The sequence below is a fragment of the Panthera onca genome, chromosome C1 (assembly GCF_046562875.1).
Source record: "Panthera onca isolate mPanOnc1 chromosome C1, mPanOnc1 haplotype 2, whole genome shotgun sequence".
NCBI lineage: Eukaryota > Metazoa > Chordata > Mammalia > Carnivora > Felidae > Panthera > Panthera onca.
This window is the reverse complement of record NC_138346.1, coordinates 142,814,060-142,840,165: the sequence shown is the minus strand read 5'-3', so window position 1 is coordinate 142,840,165 and position 26,106 is coordinate 142,814,060. Positions and strand designations below refer to the sequence as shown.

Sequence of the window (26,106 nt, the reverse complement as noted above, 5' to 3'; positions counted from 1 at the left end):
AGAATTTGAAGTCTTAATTATGTTAACAAACAGCAAAGAACAAAACAAATGAATTAAAAATTCAAGAAATTGGAAAAAAAAATTAATCCAAAGAAAGCAGAAATAAGGAATTAACCAATTAAAATAACAATAGAAGGCTATGGTATATTCCTATAGTTGTAAGAATTCCTCTGACCTTCATCTCCCAATCTCTGCTTTAGATCTCTTGCTCTTTTCTGGTTTCTGCAATTACCTTTTGATGGTTCTCTGTGTCTGTCTGGTTCCCTCAGTCTGATGACATGATGTGGCTCACAGATCAGTCTTGCCCAGCTGTGGTTCTTGATACATTGCAACCTACTAGAAGGCCAACCCTGGGCTTCTCTTGTGTGGGATAGGGACTGAGGATAATTTCTTGAACCTTTCATTTTGGGGGCTTAAATTTTTCATTGATCCCAAGGAAAAAGCCAAAGCACAGTCGAGTCTGGTAAGTACTCAATGCTTGAAGAGGTCAGCACAGGTTCCTCAGACTTGCCTCCTGGGCCCCCCTACCAATACTTTCTAGTTTGCTGGGAGGATAAGGATAGCCCTGACAGGGATGGAGTGCTCTGCCCATGTGTAGAGTTAAACGCCAACACCTGGGGGCTGTTGCCCTTCAGCTGTCACTACCAGAGAAGCTCCTGGATAAGCCTCCACCGTGCTTGCTTTCTCCTTCAGACCTGGCTGTAACCAAGAAGATGAGGTTTCACTTTCATAGGAGGAGCAGAGCAATCTAGTTCCTACACCCCAGTTTGGGGAGGATCACATGGGAGATGCTTGATACTTCCTTCCCTAGGTCAACCTCTGGGGATTTTTAGGGAATGCAGAACCATCTGTTTGGTATAAACATTATCTGCTTGTAGCAGATGGCCAGCAATTTCACTGGCATATGTCTTTACTAAGGCGAAGATGGTGGGAGTTCTGAGGCCTTACTCAGGAGATGCAGCAAAACCTCCTATGGTTACAGGTTAGAGTTTCTAATGAATTTAGATCACATAGACCACATCCTCTGATCACAAAGAAATAAGAAATCAACAACAAAAATAATGTAAACATAAACAGACATGTTTGGAAACTAAAAAGCACATTCCTAACTATTTTGTGGATTAAAGAAAAAACCACAATGGAAATGCAGAATATTTAGAACGAACAACAACAAACGTATACATATTAAAACTTGTAAGATGCAGCTAAAAGAGTTCTTAGAGGGAAATTTATGGCTTTAAATGCAATGATGAAAAAAGATAAGAAACTGAATATAAATAGTAAGCATTCAACTAAAGAGGCTTAAAAAAGACCCCAACAATAACAGAGTAAACCTCCAAAAGAAGAAGAAAAAAAAGCAGAAGTTAATAAAAAAAAAAGAAAAAGATCAATAATAGCAACAGTTCTCAAACTTTAGCAAAGGAGATAAACCTTTAACAAGACTGATCATGAAAAAAAGAGGCACAAATAAGGATTATTAGGAAAGAAAAGGTAGGGATAGTGAATAATATAAATACATGGCAATACATTTGAAATGAACAGTTTTTTTAGAAAAATAGAGACAATAGAAAAGATGCAAGAAGAAACAGAAAATCTGAGTAAGACTGGTAAACATTAAAAAAAAATTGAACCCATAATGAAAAATCTTTCCCTCCAAAAGTCTCAGCTCAAAGTACAGTCTAGGAGGACCTCAAGGTGCCATTTAGGATGTAGTACTGTTTCTAAGTGGAAAATGGTTAACAACACAAATGTCCATCAACAGGAGAATGGCTGAATAAAATGAGGTGTATTCATACAGTGAAAGACTATAGAGTAATTAAAATGAAAGAACTCAGTAATTAGCTCAGTAATTAACTCAAAAGAACTCAGTACTTAAAATGAAAGAACATGGAAAAATGTTGAAAACATAATGTCAAGTGGAAAAAGTTACAAAATGATAGGTGCAGTTTAATATCACTAATTAAAGTTTAGAAACATACAGGGCTCCTGAGTGGCTCAGTTGACTGAGTGTCCAACTCTTGATTTTACTCAGGTCATGATCCCAAGGTTGTGTAATCAAGCCCTGCGTTGGGCTCTGTGCTGAGCATGAAGCCTGCTTAAGATGCTCTGTCTCTGTCTCTCTCTGTCTCTGTCTCTTTCTCCCTCTGTCATTCTCCTCCACTCATGTTCTCTCTCTCTCTTAAAAAAAAAAAGTTTAGAAACATGCAATGCAATACTATATATTGTTTATGTCCCTGTACACATATACTGAAAGTATAGAATATGATGGTAAGGACTCACAGCAAATTCAAGATGGTGGTTACCCCTAGGGAGGAGGAAGGAGAATATCAGGAAGGATAGAGAGCTTCAATTGGATCTGTGATGCTTTTCCCTTTTAAAAATGAAGCAAATATGGCAAAAGGTTTGTTAGGTAGATGGTAGCTCCATAGGTATTTGTCATATTGTTTTCTGTATTTCAGCATTATTCTAATAGCTTTTTGTGTATAACTCTTTAATCCTCACAACCTCCCAATAAAATAGATGTTACCATCATTTATCTCCATTTTATTAATAAATAAATTAAGGCAACAGAGGTTAAGGAATTTGCAGAGCAGGTTAGTGGTAGTGCTAGAATCTGAAGCGAGATAGTTTGCCTCCAGAGCCGTGCTTTTAATTAGTGATTGAGGTAAAAGAACCAGAATGACTTAATCTTGGAGAGAAACATGTAGAGCAGATTTAATAATGGCTGGGTCAGATGTCCATCCACACTGTTCCTGCCAAAGGGCTCTGGTCACATTCATTCCCTCTGCATAAGCAACTCAAAGTAGGGCCAGAACTTCCATCTTTGTTTCCTTAGGACTTTGCACAATGCCTGACACATAGTCAAATGTGTATAAAAAGCACTTGCTGAACAAATGAATAAATGAACTGTGTTCTTGGTTTTCATGCAGAAATAGCACATTCTGTTGTGAAGAGCTTCTGGAACAGGACTTAAAGGACTTAAAGGATCAAATGTCCTGAGATTTGGCTCCTGAATCTTGAGGAACACTCGATTCATAACCTGCTCCAGGTCAAGATTTAAATGTGGCCCTTTCCACAACATTATTGCCAATGAATAATCTTGAGACTGTATATTTCCTTCCTGATACTATATTCTTCCTCCCTTCCTTCTTTATATTCCCAGATCTAACATCATTTATGTTCATGTTATCTTCCCTGGTGGAAAGGCAGAGACAAAGTCATATTCATCTTTGAACCTCCCCTTTTTCTCTAGCATACAGAAGAGAGTTTAGTATTTTAAGTATTCAGTAAATGTTTATTAAATCACCATGATAAGGAGCACCTGGGTGGCTCAGTTAGTTAAGCGTCAGACTTTGGCTCAGGTCATGATCTCATGGTTTGTGGGTTTGAGCTCTACATCGGGCTCTGTGCTGCAGCTCAGAGTCTGGAGCCTACTTCAGATTCTGTGTCTCCTCTCTTTCTGCCCCTCCCCACTTGTGCTCTCTCTCTCAAAAATTTATATATATATATATATATATATATATATATATATATATATATATATATAAAACGATGATAAAAAACATAATGGTTTTGATTTCAAAACCTCACTGAAGATAAAATTAGTAATTTTCTATAATCCATTCAACATTAAAAAAAAAAGAATAAATCAGTATCTTACTGGTAAACTGTTAAGCAGTGAAGACAAGTCTGACATTCTGCTATAAGAATCAGATTCTTGTTTTGAGCAAAGCCTTCAAGCCAACCCTGCACCAAAGAGGTAGTCACAGACAACAGGCTCTTCAACTTGTGGCTTCTATCACAAACCAAAAGCAAATTTCCCACAAGCTTATATGAAAAGATTGGTTGGCCACATACTGTTTGTTTTGTTTGTTTTTCAGGCATGGTCATACACACAACCTATAATCACTGTCAGCAATCTGATCTCCTAACTAAAAAGATACAGATTATAAAGGAGTTCAACTTCACAATAGGATACTCAGCAAAAAACATTAAAGGTTTTTCCAGTTCTAAGATTTTATTACTATGAGGATTCTCCCATACTCTGCCTTTGCTTGCACATACCTAATTGTACCGGAAGATGGCACTCCTCAGCTAAATTTTACAAAACTCATTGGTGCTGAAGGAATAATTTCATGAACTGTGGAAACTACCTCAAGGGGTGATAACAACAAATAGATGTATAAGTACCAGGTCTTAAATCATTTTCTAAGATACATGTTATAAAAATGTATTTTAGACAATCTTACAATTTCTCTTTAGGACAAAACAGCAGAGTTGGTCTCTTAACCAGTGCCTGAAAATTCTCCAAGTCTAGTCAGTGCGCTCTCCAATATCTATATCAGCTATTTTTAATCTTCACCACTCTCTGCACTCTCGCTGTATCTCCAGCCTCTCTCCTTTCCCCTCTTCCTGAATTCTTTCTCTCAACCATTAATTGTGCTTATCATAGACTCTCTTTTCCTCTCCCTACATGTATGCATATGCACACACACACACACACAAACACACACACACAAGAACCCTCTCAACTCTTTCCTTCCCTTCTGTTATAACATCTGTAATATACTTTAAAATTATTCAGTGTACACAGTGTGATATTTTTGTTTTTAGTCCAGGAATGTATAGGGGCTCCACAAGAGTCCCAGTCAGGTAATAAGGAAGCACATGCTCCAAGGTAATACATGCTTCTATTGTCCACATCTTGACTAAGATTGACCCATTTGGGGGATTTTATTAATTACCAAATTAGGATCATATTGGCGAAATTTTTAGCTTGTTAAATATCGTAGTGAATGAATGTTAGAAATGGACTATCTATGGTGAAATTGAAGGTATTTAAAATATTTGGATTGGCTAAAATATGAAATATTCCTTATCTTTTCATAATGGGGGTAAAAAGAAGTACTTGGAGTTAACAGTTTTACAACAGAGATTCTCAAACTTTAGGGAGATTTAGATCTCTTGAAGTTTGTGTTAAAACACAGAAAGATGGGGGAGGGGGCGGCGCCTGGGTGGCTCAGTCGGTTAAGCATCCGACTTCCACTTAGGTCATGATCTCACAGTCCGTGAGTTCGAGCCCCGCATCCGGCTCTGTGTTGACAGCTCAGAGCTCGGAGCCTGGAGCCTGCTTTGGATTCTGTGTCTCCCTTTCTCCAACCCTCCCCCATTCATGCTCTGTCTCTCTCGGTCTCAAAAATAAATAAACATTAAAAAAACCTAAAACACAGAAAGATGGACCCAGATGTCAGTTTCTGACTCATTTAGTTCTCGGTGAGGCTGAAAATCTGCATTTGCAGCAAGTTTCCAAGAAGCGATACTAATGCTGCTGGTCAAAGAGACCACATTTTAAGAATCACTGGCTCAGAGTTTCTAGTTGCCTGACGCTAATTATAAGGGTAACAGAAGCTTGTCTCTGGAGTATCATTGCTTCTGCTTTGAGTAAATCTTTCATGCAAATAGAATACTGAAAAGGACAGAATAAAAACTTTAATAAATTTACAGACTGATTATATTAAAAGTTTTGTGACTGCTTACAAATAAAAATGGGCTGAATAAATGCCTATATGTGTAGCAGAAATCACATCATTATAGGGGCACCTGGGTGGCTCAGTCGGTTAAGTGCTGACTTTGGCTCAGGACATGATCTCACGGTCCGTGAGTCTGGGCCTCACGTTGGGCTCTGTGCTGACAGCCTGGAGCCTGCTTCAGATTTTATAATCCAGTAATATGGTGGTGCGGGAATAGTTAATACTCACCTGGAGCAAATATTTTCAGTAGCTACACTTATCTTTCAAAACAGAATCTAAGGAGTGTGCATAACCAAACTGGATGAGGTCAACTTAAAACAATTTCTCAGCCAAAAGTTAGAAGCAACCCGAGGGTCCACTCATGGATGATGGATAAACAAATCGTGGTATATATGTACAACCTTAATATTATTCAACCTTAAAAAGTAAGGAAATTCTGAAACATGCTACAGTATGGAGGAACCCTAAAGATATTATACGAAGTGAAATAAGCCAGGCACAAAATGACAAGTACTGTGCGATTTCACTTTTATGAGGTATCTAAAGTAGACACACTCATGGAAATGGTGAGTAGAATGGTAGTTGCCAGGGGTTGGGGAGGAGGGAAAATGGGAAGTTCTTGTTTAATGGGTATAAAGTTTTAGGTTTGCAAGATGAAAATGTTTATGGAGACTGGTTTCACAGCCATGAATATACTTAACACTACGAACTATACACTTAAAAATGGTTACAATGCACTGTGGAAAACAGTATGGAGGTTTTGTAAGAAATTAAAAATTGAACTACCATATGATCCAGCAATCTGACTTCTGGGTATATATACAAAGAAAATGAAATTATTGTCTCAAAGAGATACCTGTTCATGTTCATTGCAGCACTATTCACAACAGCCAGAGTATGGAAACAATCTAAGTAGGTTCACCTTGCTGGCTCAGTCTATAGAGCATGTGACTCTTGATCTTGGGGTCATAAGTTCAAGCACCACGTTGGGTGTAGAGATTACTTAAAAAAAAAATTGAAAAACAAAAAAAGAAGAAGAACCTGTCTTATAAAAAAAATATTTGTCCAATGATGGACAAATAAAGAAAATGTGGGGGAGAGCGGTGTATGTATACATATATATACATATATATATATACACATATATATATATACACACACACACACATACATAGGTATACATACACAAATATGTATATATATATGCATAAATATATACATACACACATTTTATTAATTCATATATATACATATACACAACGAAATATTATTCAGCCTTTAAAAAATATGGAAATTCTATCAGTTGTGACAACATGGACGAATCTGGAAGGCATTATGCTAAGTGAAATAAGTCAGACAGAGAAAGACAAATACTGTATGGTATCACATATATGTAGAATTAAAAAAAAAAAAGTCAGGGTGCCTGGGTGGCTTAGTCAGTTGAGCATCCAGCTCTTGATTTCAGTTCAGGTCACGATTTCACAGCTGGTGAGATCCAACCCCAGGTCGGGCTTTGTGCTGACAGCACGGAGTCTGCTTGGGATTCTCTCTCCCTCTCTTTCTGACCCTCCCCTACTCTGTCTCTCTCTCAAAATAAACATTTTTTTAAAAAAAAGTCAAGATCCTAGAAACGAAGTAGGAAAGTGGTCACCATGGGCTGGGGGGTGTGGAAAATAGGGAGAGATTGGTAAAACAATACAAATGTTCAGTTAGATGATGAATAAGGGTCTGAAGATCTAATGAATAACATGGTGGCTGTAGTTTATAATGCTGCATTGTATAAATGAAATCTGTTGAGATTAGGACTTAAATGTTTTCACCCCCCCCCAAAAAAAGGTAAATATGTGAAGTAATGGATGTGCTATTTAACTCAAGGGAGGGAATCCTTTCCGAATGTGTATGTATATCAAATCACTACATTGCACCCTTAAAAATCTTACAATTTTGTCAATTATACATCAGTAAAGCTGAAAAAGGTAATGAAAAACAAACAAACAAAAAAATGATTAAGATGGTAAATGTTAGGGGCACCTGAATGGCTCAGTCAGTTAAGCATCCAATTCTCAATTTCAGCTCAGGTCATGATGTCACCATTAGTGAGATAGAGCCTGGAGTCAGGCTCAATGCTGACAGCTCTGAGCCTGCTTGGGGTTCTTTCTGTCCCTTTCTCTGCCCCTCCCCCATCAAAATAAATAAGTACACATTTAAAAATACAGTAAATGTTATGTTCTGTATACTTTACCACAATTAAAAAAAATTTAAACCAAATCAAAACTGACCGATTTCCCAGCACAGTTCCTAGAAACAGCAGTCTATACTTGCTGTCAACTCTTATTTCCTCTTATCCAAACTTAAGCTTTTATTCCCTATGTCACTGAAAGGTGCCATCACCCATGCATCTGAAGGAATAAACAGTGAGTTGTCTTAAACTTCTCCTTCTTCCCTGTTCCCCCCACATTCAACTGGTCACCAAGTGCTGGAAATCAAATTATTTCCTTAATATCTTTGAAACGATTTTCCCCCCTCCATTTCCACCACTAACGCCATGATTTAAATCTTGACTGCTTTGTCCCTGGATTACTACAACAACCATAAAACTGGTCTCCCTTCCTGTGGCATCTCCTATCCAGCCCACCCTCTCTACCACAATTGGTGAAATTCTTCTGAAACATAAATCTGACCACTTACTTCCCTGCTTAAAAACTTCTGTTGACTTTATACTGCCCTGAGGATGGAAGGCAAACTCCTCAACAGGACGTAAATGGTCTTTTATGATTTTGACTCTGCTATTGTGACCTCCGTAAATTGCTCCTCATACTCTGCTCTAGCCAGGCAGTTCCTGGAATGTAGCATTCTTTCCTATCTGAATGTAGCCGTGCACAAGCCTCCTCCTGCTTGCAATGCCCGATTCTTCAAAATTCAGCTAAGATATAACCTCTTCCAAGGAGTCTTCTGGGATGTTCTCCGACTTCCCAGTAAAATATCACAGGGGACATACTTATATTGAAAAAATATTAGTTGTTTATTGGCAATAGTTGGGATATACTTACACTCAAAAAAGAAACTCATTTTTAAGTTAAATTCAAATCTAACTGGGCATCCTGTTTTTGTGTTTGTCTGTTTTGCTAAATTTAGCAACCCTACTCCCAGTCTCAATTATGTGCTTCTTGTTTATTTTTCCATATCCTCTAGTAGTCTGTAAGCATCTTCAGGGAGGGGACCTGTGTTATCTCTGTATCTCCCAGTTCTAGCAAATACTGGTAAGCATGTAACTAAAATATCATGGTGTTTATTGCTGGCTTGTTTCTCCTAAAAAATCTTTATTTTTGTAATCTCTACACCCAACATGGGGCTTGAACTCACAACCCCGAGATCAAGAGTAATTTGGTCCACCAACTGAGCCAGCCAGTTGCCCTGCTGGCTTGTTTCCTCTAAACTGGCTTTAACCCTTAGTCTCTTTATTGCTTCTCAGGAATTATGCTAATGGTAACAATACCACCTGTTTCAGGATTACAGTGACCATCACATGATATAAGAGAGCGCAGCATTAACACACGAAGGTCACCAGAAATGCTACTATAATCTAAACAGTAACATTACCCCTAGAATAGGGCTTATGTTTGTTAAAACTTGAAATACACTTGTTTAGTAAATATTTTTCTGTAAATTCACCAGGAAGAGATTGGTAATCTAACTCAAGTTGACATACAAGAAAATTATACTTTTCTTAAAAGGAAAAAATTACGCTTCTACTCTGAAGACAGTATGTTCCAAGTGGATTCATTCCATATATTTTAAAAACAGAGGATAACAACACAAAATGAACCTCTAGAGTCATATAATAATTTATCCTAAGCAAATGCAAAGCTAAATGAAATCGTTATGTATCACTATCTAATTGAAAACATAGTTCTAAATATCCTAACTTTCATATATGTTAAGCTAGTTGTTTTAAGCAACAAACCATTATTTCTAGAAATTAGATCTTTAAAGAGACTGTAATAAAATTCAGGGCCTCCTTATCTTTTATTGCTTCCACTTTAAAGCACATGCTCAAGTAATACTCACAAAAGTTCACCAGCATGGCAGTGAGTGATTCCTCATTACTATGCAGATAGAACCTCAAAACCAACACTCTCCATCATTGAGGAATATGTCAGAAATACCAATATTAAACAGTGTTGTCCTGAAAATTACATGGAAGGAAAATTTCTCTCCCTGTCCTTACTTTTTTTCTTTTTTAAAGAAGGCAGAAAACTACACAAACAGTGAAAAATTCCTTTATGACTAGGCACCAAGTAGAACTTGCTGAAATAATGAGTGAATTAGTGATTTCTGTAATCAGAGAAAATGTACAATGAACTATACAACATATTCTAATTAGCTTGGTGGATAAAAGAAAAAAGCACAACTGGAAAAAAACAGATCCTTCCAAGAGCATCTAATTAGGGTGAGTTAGTGGTTGCCCCCTCAGTTTCAGAGAGAGCTGCCTTTAAACAAAGAAGAGCAGAACCGTTCTCAGTGCTTACAACGTCCACCAAGTTAACCTTGGCTTCTCCTGGTAAACCACCCCCACTGCGTTTTCTTCTCAAAGTTTTTTTTTTATTTTTTTTTTTTCAACATTTTTTATTTATTTTTGGGACAGAGAGAGACAGAGCATGAACGGGGGAGGGGCAGAGAGAGAGGGAGACACAGAATCGGAAACAGGCTCCAGGCTCCGAGCCATCAGCCCAGAGCCTGATGCGGGGCTCGAACTCACGGACCGCGAGATCGTGACCTGGCTGAAGTCGGACGCTTAACCGACTGCGCCACCCAGGCGCCCCACTTCTCAAAATTTTAAAAGCCTACTATTTAAAAGCCTGTTATGCAGTTCACTGGAATCAAGTTCTAAATAATGGATATAACAGTGGATAGTATCACACTATTACTAAAAACTGAACACAAGAAACTTTAATTCAAATTGCAAATCAATATACAATGTGTGAAATTAATTCCAGTTTTAGCTCCTAGCTTCCTGGAACCTTAGATAAGAAACACATTAACTTTATAACATCTTTTAATAAAAATTATCCACTGATTAGAGAAAACATCTCAGGTAAATAATACTAATGCTCTATACTGATTTCCAATGTTGAAATTATGAGAAATATACTTGATTACTAAATTAGACTAATTCACACATAGTATATAATTTATATGAAATACATATCTAATTTGTTCCACATTCTAGGTTTGTGTTTTAAATTTACTATGAAAAGACAAAAGAGGAAGATCTATTAATTTATGGGCAGCCAAACGGCCCAACAACCAAGGCTGTGGTTCAGTGGCTACTAATGCATGTTCTGGGAATTCTCAGATCTAATGTTAATCATCAAATTGCTCTTTGGGATAAAAGTACTAAAGCAAGCCTGATTTCTAATTACAAGGAGAAAGACATTCCTCAAGAACCCACCTAATTCTTTCTATTCTAGAAGGCCTACAGAAGTTTCTACATCCTCTATGAAGCCTTTCTCTACTATTCTACCCACAGAGATGTGTGTTCATTGAAGCCTTCTTTCTTTAAACTGGTGCAGTACAACTATCTCTGGTACAAACTAAATCATTTTATTATTTTATTTTTTAAAAGATTTACTTATTTATTTAAGTAATGTCTACACCCAATGTGGGGCTTGAACTCATAATGCTGGGATCAAGAGTCACACACTCCACCAACTGAGCCAGCCAGGTGCCTCCCAACTAAATCGTTTTAATCCAATCTGATGGTCTTTGGATGTATCAACTTGACCAGGCTACAGTCCCCAGTTAATGAAGCAAACAATAATCTAGGTGTTGCTGGGAAGGTATTTTGTAGATATAACTGAAGACTGTGATCAATTGCTTTTAGGAGAGGTTATACCAGATAATCTGGGTGGGCCTGATTCAATTAGTTGAAAGACCTTTAGAGAATTATTGAGGCTCCTCTGATGAAGAAGAAATGCTGTCAGTGGACAGCAACTTCAACCCATGCCCAAGAAGTTCTGACAATCTACCCTATGGATTTCGGCCTCGTCTAGCCAGCTCCCACAACTGGGTAAGTCAATTCCTTGTAATAAATCTCTTTTTTAAAAAAACTGAGATATAACTGACATGTAACATTATCCTAGTTTAAGGCGTACCACAGAATGACTTGGTATTTGCATATACTGTGAAATAATCATCACAGTAATTCTAGTTACCATCCATTACCACACAGAGTTAAACATTCTTTTTCTTGTGATAGTTTTTTTTTTTTAAGTTTATTTATTTATGTTGAGAAAGAGAGAGAGGGGGCGCTGGGGAGGGGCAGAGAGACAGTGACAGAGGATCAGAGAGCCCAATGCAGGACTCAAACCCAGGAACTGTGAGATCATGACCTGAGCCAAAGTCCGACGCTTAACCAACTGAGCCATGTAGGAACCCCTAAACCTTTAAAAAATTTCTTTTTCAAAAAAAAAAATTTAAAAAAAAGGGGGTGCCTGGGTGGCTCAGTCGGTTGAGCGTCCGACTTCGGCTCAGGTCATGATCTCACAGTTCGTGGGTTCCAGCCCCGCATCAGGCTCTGTGCTGACCGCTTGCTCAGAGCCTGGAGCCTGCTTCAGATTCTGTGTCTCCTTCTCTCTCTGCTCCTCCCCCGCTCATGCTTTGTCTCACTCTGTTTCTTAAAAATAAATAAGTGTAAAAATTTTTTTTTTAATTTTTTTTCTCTTTGAGAAAGAGAGAGAGAGAAAGAAAGAGAGAGCGCGCGCGTGCGCACGCATATGAGTGGGGGAGAGGACAGAATCTTAAGCAGGCTCCACATTCAGCATGGAGCCCCACACACGGCTAGGTCCCATGACCCTGGGATCATGACCTGAGCTGTAATCAAGAGTTGGACACTCAACTGACTACGCCACCAAGGTGCCCCTTACTATATATTTCTTTGGGTTCTGCTTCTCTCCTTGAACCTTGATTGATATAACTGATCATATAATATGTGTGTGTGTGTGTGTGTGTGTGTGTGTGTGTGTGTGTGTGCGCGTGCTATCTTCCCAGTCAGATTCAAAGGCATAAACTTGAGAAAACAATACTAATGATGATTTACTGAGTACTGTGGGCCAGGCACAGTGTTAAGCCTTTCTTTTTTTTTTTTTTTTTTTATGTGTATTTTATTTTATTTTATTTTATTTTTTTTTATTTTTTAATATATGAAATTTACTGTCAAATTGGTTTCCATACAACACCCAGTGCTCATTCCAAAAGGTGCCCTCCTCAATACCCATCACCCACCCTGCCCTCCCCCCCACCCTGCCCTCCCTCCCACCCCCCATCAACCCTCAGTTTGTTCTCAGTTTTTTTTTTTTTTTAATTTTTTTTTTCAATGTTTTTTATTTATTTTTGGGACAGAGAGAGACAGAGCATGAACGGGGGAGGGGCAGAGAGAGAGGGAGACACAGAATCGGGAACAGGCTCCAGGCTCCGAGCCCTCAGCCCAGAGCCTGACGCGGGGCTCGAACTCACGGACCGCGAGATCGTGACCTGGCTGAAGTCGGACGCTTAACCGACTGCGCCACCCAGGCGCCCCTGTTCTCAGTTTTTAACAGTCTCTTATGCTTTGGCTCTCTCCCACTCTAACCTCTTTTTTTTTTTTTTTTCCTTCCCCTCCCCCATGGGTTTCTGTTATGTTTCTCAGGATCCACATAAGAGTGAAACCATATGGTGTTAAGCCTTTCAATACATAAGCTCATTTTATCCTCACAATCACCTGATGAGACAACAGTATTACTAATCCCCACTTTACAGAGGTTAAGAAAAAGCTATCTAGCTAAGGAATGGCAAAGCTGGAACTCAAGCCTGAAGCTCATTTATTCCAATGCTTATGCTCTTAACCACTATAATAGCTATGACCTCTCATATACAAATGGAAAGAGAGAGGGAAAAAGATAAGTACATACAGAGAAGAAGAAAGCTGTGTAGGACAAGATAGACTGTGATTCTTAAATATAAATAAACTGCTTATCACATTCTATTGGTCACCTATGATATCTAACTTCTAAACAGTGATCTCAGCTTGGAAGCAATGCTCTGAATGGAACAGCCAGGGCAATCTTCTGGAGAAATTTCTGAATTACAATGTTATAGTTATAGCAATATCAAATATTAAGGTACTTGCCCCAGGCCAAATGGAATCAAGTCAAAGACTTGAGAACCTTCTCTATATTCAATAGATATGTTACAGTATCATTCAGTAATAGAAAGCCATTGTAACTGGTTCAGTTCTACTTTATGTCCATAAAATCTGTGATGTGGGTAGGGCAAGGCCAGGGTAGTTCTCCCACCTGTACAATGAATGAACTTAATAGCAAGTCAATGAAATGAAGTCACTTACTCGAAGTCATATAGTACACTACAAGAAAGAAGTCTGGTACTTTGACTCCAGCCTAGGATTTTCTCCAATAGACTAACATAATATGGTTGAACTACTTATAATCAAGAAGTTCCCAATACTTGATGAATTGTACCATCAATATCCAAGATTTTAAAATGTACAGGAAATGACTAGGGGCACTTGGCTGGCTCAGTCGGTTGAGTGTCGGACTTCAGCTCAGGTCATGATCTCATGGTTTGTGAGTTTGAGCCCCACAACTGGCTTGCTCCTGTCAGCCTTTCAGCACAGAGTCCACTTCAGATCCTCCTCTCTCTGCCCTTGCCCTGCTTGTGCTCTCCCCAAAAATAAATATTAAAAAACAAAAAATAAATAAAATGTACATGAAATGACTAAAGTAATGAGGCAGATTTTCATAAATTACTCATGAAATCAATCATATTTCCCAAGCTTGCTCCCTCTTGGGCATTTGCACTTATGGTCCTTTTTTTAAAAATGCTTTTTGCCCAGATATTCATGTAATTGCTTCCTTCTCATCAAGTTCTAATCAAAATGCCATCTTCTCAGGGAAGACTTTCCCAGTTACCCTAGTTAAGGTAGCATGCCCTAGCCATTCTCTACAAAATATTGCTATTATAGCCTTTCTTATTACACTTCTTAGTCCCTAAAGTTGTTGTGTATTTTTGTTTTTATTATACATATTCCACTATACTGTAAGCTCCTTAAAACATGGACTCTATATCTTGCTTACCCTAAATCACCACACCTAGAATAATGACTGACATGTAGTAGGTGTTCAAAAAATATTTGTTAACTGATACTTCTTTTAAAATGGGTTTATTTTTATATGATTGTTATGTGATAGTAATTACCTTGAATATAAGTATTAAATGATTAAAAACAGGAAAAAAATAACTAGAGAAAATTTAGAAGTCAAACTGTCAATTTACACAGGGAAGGAAAGAACCCACATTGTTAAACTTAAGCAAGTAATGTTTGTAGGACTTCTTTGGGATCTTCTTGTCCAGAACTAGAGCACTCTGTATTTCTTTATAATCTTCCTTCACAAAGATGAAATAGAAGATTTTGGAGTAAATCTGTTCAGAGTTTATATACTACAAATCCTTTGGCAACCATGTTTTTGCTAAATGTGGTTTTGAGGTAATGTAGCTTTATATTTTTATAACCAAATTGAAAATTAGCCATCTTATTATATATTTTGGTTCAGTTCAGTCCATTTAAGTAGGAGAACAGTCTATGCAGTAATACAGAGGGAGAGAGACAATCAGTTTAGACTCTACATTTCAAAACAGGAATTACCAGGACCAAAAAAAGTATGTGTGGATATTGCCAAAGGTTGTGAAAAGGCCAGACAATTACATATGAAAATATTGTAAAATTAAAACACAGAAGAAACAAATTTAAAAGGTATTACATTTCAAGCCAGTAAAGGCTGATTTAGATTCTAAAAAGAGGTATAGTCTGTATAATTTGAAACTTACGTGAATATATATAGCTATAGGTTTTCCTTTAAACACCCCCTTTTTTTATAATTTGCATATTTGCCTGAATGGTTTTCCTGTTCTTTTTCTTTCAATCCATCTGCATCTTTATATTTTAGATGTTTCTCTTGTAAATATCATTGTTTATTTGTTTTTGAGAGAGAGTGTGTGTGAGTGGGGGAGAGGGGCAGAGAGAGAGAGAGAGAGAGAGAGAGAATATTAAGCAGTGTGGAGCCCCAATGTGGGACTCAATCCCATTACCTGGTATCATGACCCGAGCCAAAATCAAGAGTCAGACACTCAACCGACTGAGCCACTCAAGCACCCCTGTTTTTTTAATTTTAGTATAGTATGATAATCTTTGTCTTTTAACTGAAGCATTTGGTCCACTTACATTTAATGTAATTACCAATATATTTGGGTTTAAATATACTACAGACAGTGCCATGGTAAACCACCCATATCTTGTCCAGAACAAGAGTACTCATTCCCTTATTAGGCATGTAAGTAGTCAACAGCTCTCAGCTGAATCTTTCTTTGGGACTTATCCTCAGCCTTAGAATACAGCCTTATCCAAGGTCATGTCCCCTTAAGGGAGGACAGAAGAAGGTAGAAAACTGTATTCAATGACTGATCAGTGACAAGGTATAGATGCCTGGACCCTGTATAATCGACTGAGGTCTTTGTTACCACTGTATTGCAGTTTAACTTCTCTGGTCTATCCTGTTTCCTCCCTCCCCTACAGATGTTAATCTCAAAAGCCCACCCCAATAAACATCCTTCAGGCAAATCTCAGTCTCTGAATCTGTTTCCCAGGGAATTCAATTTGTGACATCTATCATCTTGTAATGTATTCTGTACTTCTACTGTCTGTACTCTGTACTTCTACTGTCTATATGTTCTTTACTTTCTTGCTTTCTTTAGAACTGAGTATTCTTTTATTATTCCATTTTTCATTATTAGTTTGGAAACGATACACTCTTTTTCTATTCCAGAGGCTATCCTAGAAATAACAGTGTGCATATTTTGATCAACAAAGTCTAAAGTTAAAAAAATTTTTTTTTAGTTTTTTAGAGAGAGAGAACAGGGGAGGAGCAGAGAGAGAGGGAGAGAGAGAGAGAGGCTCATCATCAGTACAGAGCCCAATGTGGGGCTCGAACTCATGAACCATGAGATCATGACCCGAGCTGAAATCAAGAGTCGGACACTTAACCAACTGAGCCATCCAGTGCGCCTAAAGTTTTTTTTTTTTTTTTTTTTTTTTTTTTTTTAATGTTTATTTATTTTTGAGAGAGAGAGAGGGCACGAGTGGGGGAGGGACAGAGACAGGGGGACAGAGGATCCAAAGCAGGCTCTGTGCTGACAGCAGGGAGCCCGATGTGAGGCTCAAACTCACGAACTGTGAGATCATGGCCTGAGCCAAAGTCAGATGCTTAAACGACTGAGCCACCCAGATACTCCAACGAAGTCTAAAGTTAATTGAGTGATATTTCATTAATTAATTGATATTAATAGACTAATTGATATTAACTCGTTGATACTTTTACTCTACTCTGCTATATGATAAGAATCTTAAACATTTTAATTCCTTTTACCATTGTCCCAATTTATATATAATTGTTATTCTACGTACCTCATATAAGTGGGATTATACAATATTTGCCCATTTATGTCTGTCTTATATCATTTAGCATTATGTTTTTGAGGTTTATCCATGTTGTATTCTTTTTAAAGGTTAGATAATAGTCCATGTATTTTGTTTATACATTCATCTATTAATGGACATCAGAGTTGTTTCCATCTTTTGTCTATTGTGAATAATGCTGCTATGAACACTGGTGTGCAAGTATTGTTTAAGTCCCTGCTTTCAATTTTTCTGGGTATATACCCACAAGCAGAATTTCTTGATCATATGTAAATTCTATATTTAACTTTTTGAGGAACTGCCACATTGTCTTCCTGATTCTTTTTAATACATTTCATTTCTCTGTTGGAATTATCCATCGTTTCACTTATTTTCTTTACCTTTCTTCCTATTTACTTGAACAGGAACACAGTTATTTTAAAATCCTTTTTTGATGATTCCAGTATCTGGATCATCTGTGGATCTGATTCTATTGTCCATGTTTATCTCTTGGTTTTTGATCATGTCACATTGTCTTTTGCCATGTCCTGTAATTCTTTACATAATGCTTTCAGAGAGGGTTTCCCTTCCCTTGGATAGATAGAATGGAAGGTGATCATCTTAACCCAATCAGGGACTATGCTGAATGGAGGCTAGGCTGCGGTTCTAGTAAAGCTCAAGCTATTTTTGGCTGATCTCCATTCCAAGAAATTATCATAGCCCTCTAGGGTTTTTAACAGAGAGCCTGGGAATTCATTGGGGTTTCCCCCCATGGGTAGGTTCATAACTCTAGACAGTATCTTGTGTGACTGCCAAAATGTCTGCTCTGCTTTTCAAAGGCTTTCCAATGAGATGTTTAGCCTCCCATTCTGTAAAACCCTAGGATTTGGCAAATATCCCAACAGGATAACTGGCTGTATGCTTGAGGCTCTCTTAGTTTTCTACAAAAGCTTGCTGGTTTCTTGTCCCCAGCAGCAACTCTCTTCCAGTATACAGTCCTACTTCTCAGATCACTGCTCATGCCCAGTATCAGCAATACCCCCTGAGGGAAAAAGAGGCTACAAAAGTCAGCTCACATATCTGAGGTTCTTTTAGTTCATCTTTACTACCGGGGTTCAGCTGTTTGGAGTATCAGCCCACAGCATGGTAAACCAAGGTCCCATCCTTGTAGGACCTGAAATAGATTTGTATCTTCCTAGCTCCTCCAAACTGTATTTTAGGTTATATACCCTAGGCAAACACAGTCAACTCTAGGTTCACCATCCTTTCCCAGATCTTGACCAAGTAACTCCTCACTATCTTGCTAGCTCTTTGAAGCTTTTATAGTTAAAAAATATTTTTTCTGCTTGCTTTTTGGTTCTAATCATACAATTCTTATTAAATATTACTACTATCTTAGTATTACTGATCTTAATACTACCAGTTTTGGTAAGATTTAAGAACATAATTCCCAAATTGTGCAGAGAAACTACAATTTTTTTAAGCCAGCCTTAGGGAAAAGATATGCTTTAGGCTCAGAAAATGTTTTCATTATTTTCAAATTGTAATAAGATAACCATTAAATTATGCTAGAATTATTACTATATTAGAATTATTAAATTATTCTAGAATTCTTCTGTTTATTATAAAGTAAAATTAAAGGAAAAATCATTAAAAACTTCAATAATAAAATATTAATAATCATAAATAATTAAAAATACAACTATAATTCACTAATAACAGAATATGCACCAGCATATGCCTTATAACTTGGATATTATTGTATTAATACATAAATAAAGTTTATTTAGTTTGAAAGAGAGACAGAATAAGTACATGCAAGCGGGGAGGGGCAGAGAGAGAGAGGGAGAGAAAGGATCCCAAGCACGTTCCATGCTGTTAGTGCAAAGCCTAACTTGGGGCTGAATCCCATGAACCCACAAGATCATGACCTGAGCTAAGATCAAGAGCTGGATGCTCAACTAACTGAGCCACCTAGCGTCCTTAATTTTGGTTATTTTATGTTATTATAATTGATTATATAACTCCTGCTTCTTTCTTCTTCATTGAAGGTGAGCATGTAGGTTTTTTTTGGTTTTTTCCTTAGCTTTATTAAGCTATAATTTTGTCAGTCTTTTCTAACATAAGGTAGCACCAAGAGTCTGGCTCTACCATCATAAGCAAGTGCTTCTCTCTCTTATTCATATATATATTATATATGTATACATGTATAATTAAAGTATAGTTGACACACAATGTTACATTAGTTTCAGGTGTACATATTTCTTTATTTGTAAAATGGGCTTGGGAGGCTTTCATAGTATTATTTTAACTATTACTGACCAGTATGCAATACATTGCCTGGCCCCAGAGGTTCCTCTGATCTTAAAATTCCTCAAGGATCTGGAATGGCCATTTGGAATGGACATATACAATGGACACCTTTGAACTTGACTTGGGAGTTGTCTTTACTAATTAATTTCCCTGCTTATTATATTAGTGATTCCTCCCTTGCTGATTTCAGAGGCTGTAATACTCCTGAGGAGGTTTCTTTGTTATTTTTGTTGTTGTTGTTGTTGTTTTTATCTTGATTGAGAAAGGCTAGAGTTAAACTGATTTCATTTCTTTAGAACTTTGGAAAGCTTCAGGTTTCCCTGTCTTATGTTCCTATAACGCTTGCTATTGTAATAATTATCCTACCTTACTGTATTCAGCATCTTCCCTGCTAGACTGTAAGTTCCCAAGGTCATGATAGCTTGTTCCCTGCTATATGCACATACTTAGTACCACTGGCCTGGGTAAAGAGCAACCACTCAATAACTACAGAATCATTAATAAGTTATAATCACTGGGATTCCAACAATCATATTAACAAAAATACAATTCTCAGATGCAATGTTTTAATATTATTTATATCAGAAAATATTAGCAGAAAACAAGGAGTTAAATTTACTTATCCACAAGGGGCTCCTGGATGGCTCAGTCGGTTAAGCGTCTGACTTCAGCTTAGGTCATGATCTCATGATTCATGAGTTCGAGCCCCACGTTGGGCTCTGTGCAGACAGCTCAGAGCCTGGAGCCTGCTTCATGGATTCTGTGTTTCCCTCTCTCTTTGCCCTCCCCAGCTCTCTCTCTCTCTCTCAACAATAAATAAACATTAAAAATTTTTTAAAAATTAAAAAAATTACTTATCCTCAAACATATAACCAATAATTACTACTAAAAATCTTAGACTGATAGAGCAATTTTCCTAAGACACACCTAGTCATTAGGATAGAAACTGAATACTAAATACACTATATGCTTTTCAGGTACATTTTTGGTACTTGAGAGTGACTCCATTTATTTAAAAGATATGTTCCAGAAAGGTAAATAATACTTTTATACTCTATAAACATTTAAAAACTTACCTGATTAAACTAAACTTACAGTATATTTTAAAAAGAAACCCCTCTGCAGTGAGGATGCTCTCACAGTAATCTGTATTATATATTTAGCTTTCTGAATTTTAGATTTTTCAAGATGCAGAACACTCCTACTAACTTGGTCACATCAAAAAGCTAAGAGGTTCAACACAACTCTAAAGTCAAATTAACTTTTACTTTTTGAAAATAATTATTAGTATGTATAAATATATTATTAATATAACCTATTAATATGGTTTTTCTAAATAGTAGGAAATAAAAAATACTTACTATTATTTTCTTACAGTCCTTTCCTCTGCATAGTTCTGTATAGGTAGAGTATTGCACATATATAATCCAGCTTCCAACAAAAACCACCAACCAGGAAAAGAAAAGATATTTCATCCGCACATATGAAAAGCGAGCCTGTGAGTAAAAGAGCACATAACAATCATTCATTCAGCACCAAGTCAGTATTCACTGTCCTAGAACGTGATTTTTCCCCCTTTCTTGGAAGAACTCAATATATATTCTAGGCTTTCACATGGCAATTCTCCTAGAACAAAGTGTACTTTCACTGAGTCCAAACAGCACTGGTCTTAGAAAAGGAAGCTCCTCGGTTCTGCCAAGGAAAAAGGGAACAAAATACCCTTTAAAATGTATAACCTTTCAAATACCACCGGCATCGAAAGCCATTTAGGAAGCATGAGCACGTGCACCATGCTACCCTGGGCACCCTGGAAGATCAGGTAGAGAGACACAATTCCTATACACACTCTGAGCTCATGGGAGACTATTCAAATAAGAGTCTTAAGGTTCTTTATGGATAATCAGTATAAAAATAATTTTGTTCTAAAGAAATAAGGACAGAGAATTTGGCTATTTGTCTAATGTCTCATAGTGAAGTGCAACCAGAATAAGAAATTAAACTTCCTTTTCATTCACTCCTATTTCTCTGTCATATTCAGAGACAAGTTGTTACAACTATTAAAGGAGATATGACTGGAGAAGAAGGGTTAAAATATATAAAGAATAAATTACTCTTTCCATGTCAGCTTGTAAAGCTGCACAATGGGACCCTCTTTGCATTGTTTTGTTTCCAGTTCTCTGGTAACTAATTGCAACATGGGCCAGTTACTGCCTTTTCTCCATCAACCAGGTATCAGACAGTTTAATCTTCAAAAGTGTCAGCTGGTCAAGATAATTTGACATTGGCTTTTCGAGTTTGGCTCTCCAATGGTTTGGTTTTATAAACGGTAAACCTGGGGAGTATGGAGATAACTGAACAGAATAAATTAAAGATACGTAAACAAACAATGAAAAGCTAATTTTGCTTTTGCAATCACCAGACAGTTTCTCACCCTGGGTAACAGTAGGATACTGTGAGCGCTGTCAGCAGTGCAAAGAAAGCAGAGAGAGATGAAAGAGACCTAAGTGCACCTGCAGAAGACAATGAGTGAAAAGGAAAAAGAGACTCAGGAAATACTGAATTCTGTTGGCCCTATTTGTGGTTTAGATATCTATCTTTTTGTGAGATTAACAGCTGGTGAATTCCAGTACCAAAAAACTTGAGTACAACAAATTCACAGTGAAGTGACAGGTCTTCGAGCTTTATTATTAAAATATAAAAAATGCATTTAATGCAAGCTATTTTTGTACAGCTTTAAATGAATCCAGTAAAAAGAAAATTCAGACAGAATTCTAAATTAAATCACATAAATGACAATTGTATATACACTGAGGGGTTGCTGAAAGGCATTTAAGATTCCTTAGCCCTCTTTTTTTTTTTTTTATTAAAAAAAATTTTTTTTTAACGTTTATTTATTTTTGAGACAGAGAGAGACAGAGCATGAATGGGGGAGGGTCAGAGAGAGGGAGACACAGAATCTGAAACAGGCTCCAGGCTCTGAGCTGTCAGCACAGAGCCCGACGCGGGGCTTGAACTCACGGACCGCGAGATCACCACCTGAGCCGAAGTCGGCCGCTTAACCGACTGAGCCACCCAGGCGCCCCTCCTTAGCCCTCTTAAAGAAATTTAGTCATCAGACAGAAATGGATATGCACTAGTGTTATGAAGCTTAAATATGATTAAATGACATAATGTCCATAGAACATAAGCACATTGCTAGGCACATAGAAAACACTCGACAAACGTTAGCTAAATCAACTTGCGTGGTACTGAGCAAAAAGTCAAGAACGCTCTATGATTTGGCCACCACCTTCTTTTTGGACTTGCAAAAAGAAAACTAAATCTGAATCTGATTAAGTCTTTAGCTCCAACTAGCAGTTTACAGGAAATACAGGGGGCAGAGGAATATAAGGGAGACTTCAGTAAGTGACACTATTAGGATGATCAGCAAACTCCAGGCTATGGAAAACATTGCAGTACAAACAACCCAGTGCTTCAAAAAATAAATTGCAAGGGAGAAAATAAGGAGAAGATGGGGAAACCTGAAGATTAAAAAATATTTGAGAAATATATCAAATAATCACAAAGTGAGTCCTGATTCAAAAGACGTTTATGAGACACTTGAAAATGTGAAAACTGACAGGATGCTATTAAGAAACTGTTTTAATTTTTCAGGCATGATAATGTTATTTTAAAAGAAAAGAGCCCTCATCTTTTAGAGACAGATATCAAAATATTTATGAATAAAGTGATATATTTGGAATTTGCTTCAAAACAATAGAGAAGGAAAAAGTAGGTGGAGTATATTTGAAACAAGACTGGCCATGAGTTGATAATTTTCAAGCTGGGTGATGGATGCATGCCTTCTGTGTATGTCTTTTTCTACTGATGTAAAAATGTTTTTTATATTATACAATAAGGCATACTTCTATATTATACAATAAGGCATACTTCTACATCAAGATGCATCCTTTTCATACATTCATTCAGCCACTACTTCCTGGTTATCTATTATGTCTATTACTGTTACTGTCTTAGGCATTTTAAGAACATCTCCAGTTATAAGAACAAATTATAGATCTACCATACAGGGGTGCCTAGGTGGCTCAGTTGGTTGCCCATCCGACTTCAGTTCAGGTCATGATCTCATAGTTCATGGGTTTGAGCCCTGCATCGGGCTCTGTGCTGACAGCTCAGAACCTGGAGCCTGCTTCAGATTCTGTGTGTGTGTCTCTCTCTCTGCCCCCCTCCCTGCTTGTACTCTGTCTCTTTCTTTCAAAAATAAACATTAAAAAAATCTTTTTTAAATATATCTACCATCCAAGTACCCCTATATATAGTTCAGAGGGTCACTTGAAGGGCCACAGCATGGCATGATTTTACTTTTGGAAGTCCAATCTAATATTAACATTTCACAGGATTTTTTTTTTTTTTTAGGCAGGATTTATTTATTTATTTAATTTTTTTTAGAGAGTGTGTACAAGAGTAGGGGAGCAGGACAGAGGGAGGGAGGGGGAGAGGGGAGGGGGGAGAGAGAGAGAGAGAGAGAGAGAGAGAGAGAGAGAGAGAGAGAGAGAGAGAATGAATCCCAAGCAGGCTTCACGCTCAGAGCTGAGCTCAACGCAGGGCTCTATCCCATGATCCTGGGATCATGACCTGAGCTGAAATCAAGAGTCAGACACTCAACTGACTGAGCCACCCAGGTGCCCTGCCCTGAAGCAGGGTTTTAAAATAAGATTAAGATATACTATTCCCTTCTTTCTCTTCCTGCCTTGCCCTACAGCAGGTATAAGTCACAGAGTAAAGGAAAAGAACACAGAACTAGTGAGTAGGGTCTTCTCCCAGCATTCAGGCTTTGGTCCTGTCTTACCTTCTTCTTGACACCATCTTAAGGAGTCTAGTGATGTTAACTGCCCTTATTAATAATTTCTATTCAGGTTTTGTACAAATATTCAGTAAAGCTGAGGTAAGATGCTTTCAAATGCACATTAAACTTAATATATGTAGGCAACTAAGGCTTGTGTATATTTTCCCTCCTGCATATTCAATTTAATAAAATGTGAAATCATTTTGCTTTTCTATATCTCTCAAATAGCTACATTAAAAATTTTTTTCTCTGGCATATGTTTAAACTGAAAAACACCCTGTGAACTGCCTTGCCTGCTGAGTGCTTGTCATGATACCAAATGCCAAAGATTTTGGAGAGGAAGTTAGATTAATGATGTTCCCAGCAGGGCACTGGGCATCACCTGTTGTAGACATAATGACAAAAGGAGTGAGAGATTTGTATTCTAGAACACCATGGAAAATCACTGTGATGTGGGGTAACACAAAATAGTTACAAGGACCTTCATGTGTCCTTTAATATCTGCAGATCCTGCTGCTTCACATTGTAAAATAATGATTGAAGAGAAACAGCCATAAATGACTTCTCTAGCTATTAAATAATTTTATTTCCCTGTTTGGTAATCACTAAAATGTTTCCAGTAGTCTGTTCTGTACCAATTACCCAGACAATACAGTCTTTGATTAAGAAATGTACTTATTGTTTCTGATCTTTTTATTTATGGTATCCAAAATACTGCCTAGTAGCTTTTCTGTTCTGATTTTGTGCCTAGCTACTAATGGTACACTGCTTTATTCCAAATTATGCTCCTGGAAAGCATGATAAGAATTTTAGTAAATACACTATGGCAGTGGTTCTCAAATGGAGTCACTTTTGCCCCCTAGGGGACACCTGGCAATGTTTGGTGGCATTGTTTGTTTCATGACTGGGGAGTATTATTACTAGAACCATGTGGGTAAAGGCCAGAGATGATGCTAAACATCCTACAATGCACAGAAGAGCCTCCCACAACAAAGAATTAACTGACCCCAAATGTCAATAGTGCTAAGGTTGAGAAACCTCGCATTATGATTATATTACAAAATGAAAACAAAAATGGAAAGAATCAAATTTGTATTACACTGCCATTTTATATTCTTTAATATAAAGAATATAGCTTATAGTCTTTAAGACATCAACTACTACTACCAGTAGTTAGAAAAATATAACATCTGTGTGCAAATAACAGAAGGAGTTCTTTATGACTAGAATAAATGATTAGTAGTATAGGAGACAAAAATCACTGGAGATGGCAAATCTATAAATAATGAAACAAACTTTCCCTACCAATTCCCCTCTAAAGAATAGTGATGCTTTTTCTTCTTTTCTATATTGTTTTATCTCATTGTGATATCTTTTTATTTCAAAAGAAATCTGAAAACCTTTGAGTTTTTTTTTATAATTTCAAAGCCGTCTTTTTAATTTTTTTTATAAGTTTATTTATTTTGAGAGAGAAAGCATGAGCAGTGGAGGAGTGGAGAGAGAGAGAGGTAGGGACAGAATCCCAAGCAGGCTCTTGTGCTGTCAGCGCAGAGCCTGACATGGGGCTCCATCCATTACTGTGAAATCATGACCTGAGTGGAAATCAAGAGTTGGATGCTTAACCCACTGAGCCACGCAGGTGCCCCTTCGATCTTGTTTAAGTAATTTTACATCAAGTTTTAAAAACAGGCATGAAGGGGGAAACACATCAAAATTTAGGACTACTTCCAATACTTATTTTTTTCATACTTAACATCTTTTATAAACATATAAAGCTTTACCCCTGAACACTCCCTGCACAGATGTTCTTAATTTTGAGAAGCAGGGAAAAATATCATATATTTATTTTTACCCACAAAAATTTAGTTAACAAATTTAGTGGACCTGAACACTCAGAAAACATAACAAAT

General features: G+C 37.2%; 1 protein-coding gene across 1 annotated transcript in view; it reads right to left on the bottom strand.

Annotated features, from left to right (window-relative positions):
- DIPK1A (divergent protein kinase domain 1A) overlaps positions 1-26,106 on the bottom strand; it is a 107,538-nt gene that overhangs the window by 13,534 nt on the left and 67,898 nt on the right. Inside the window, exon 2 of the mRNA XM_078451653.1 lies at positions 20,712-20,846. Within this exon, the coding sequence (XP_078307779.1) occupies positions 20,712-20,846 (135 nt within the window). The remainder of the gene's footprint in view (positions 1-20,711; positions 20,847-26,106) is intronic.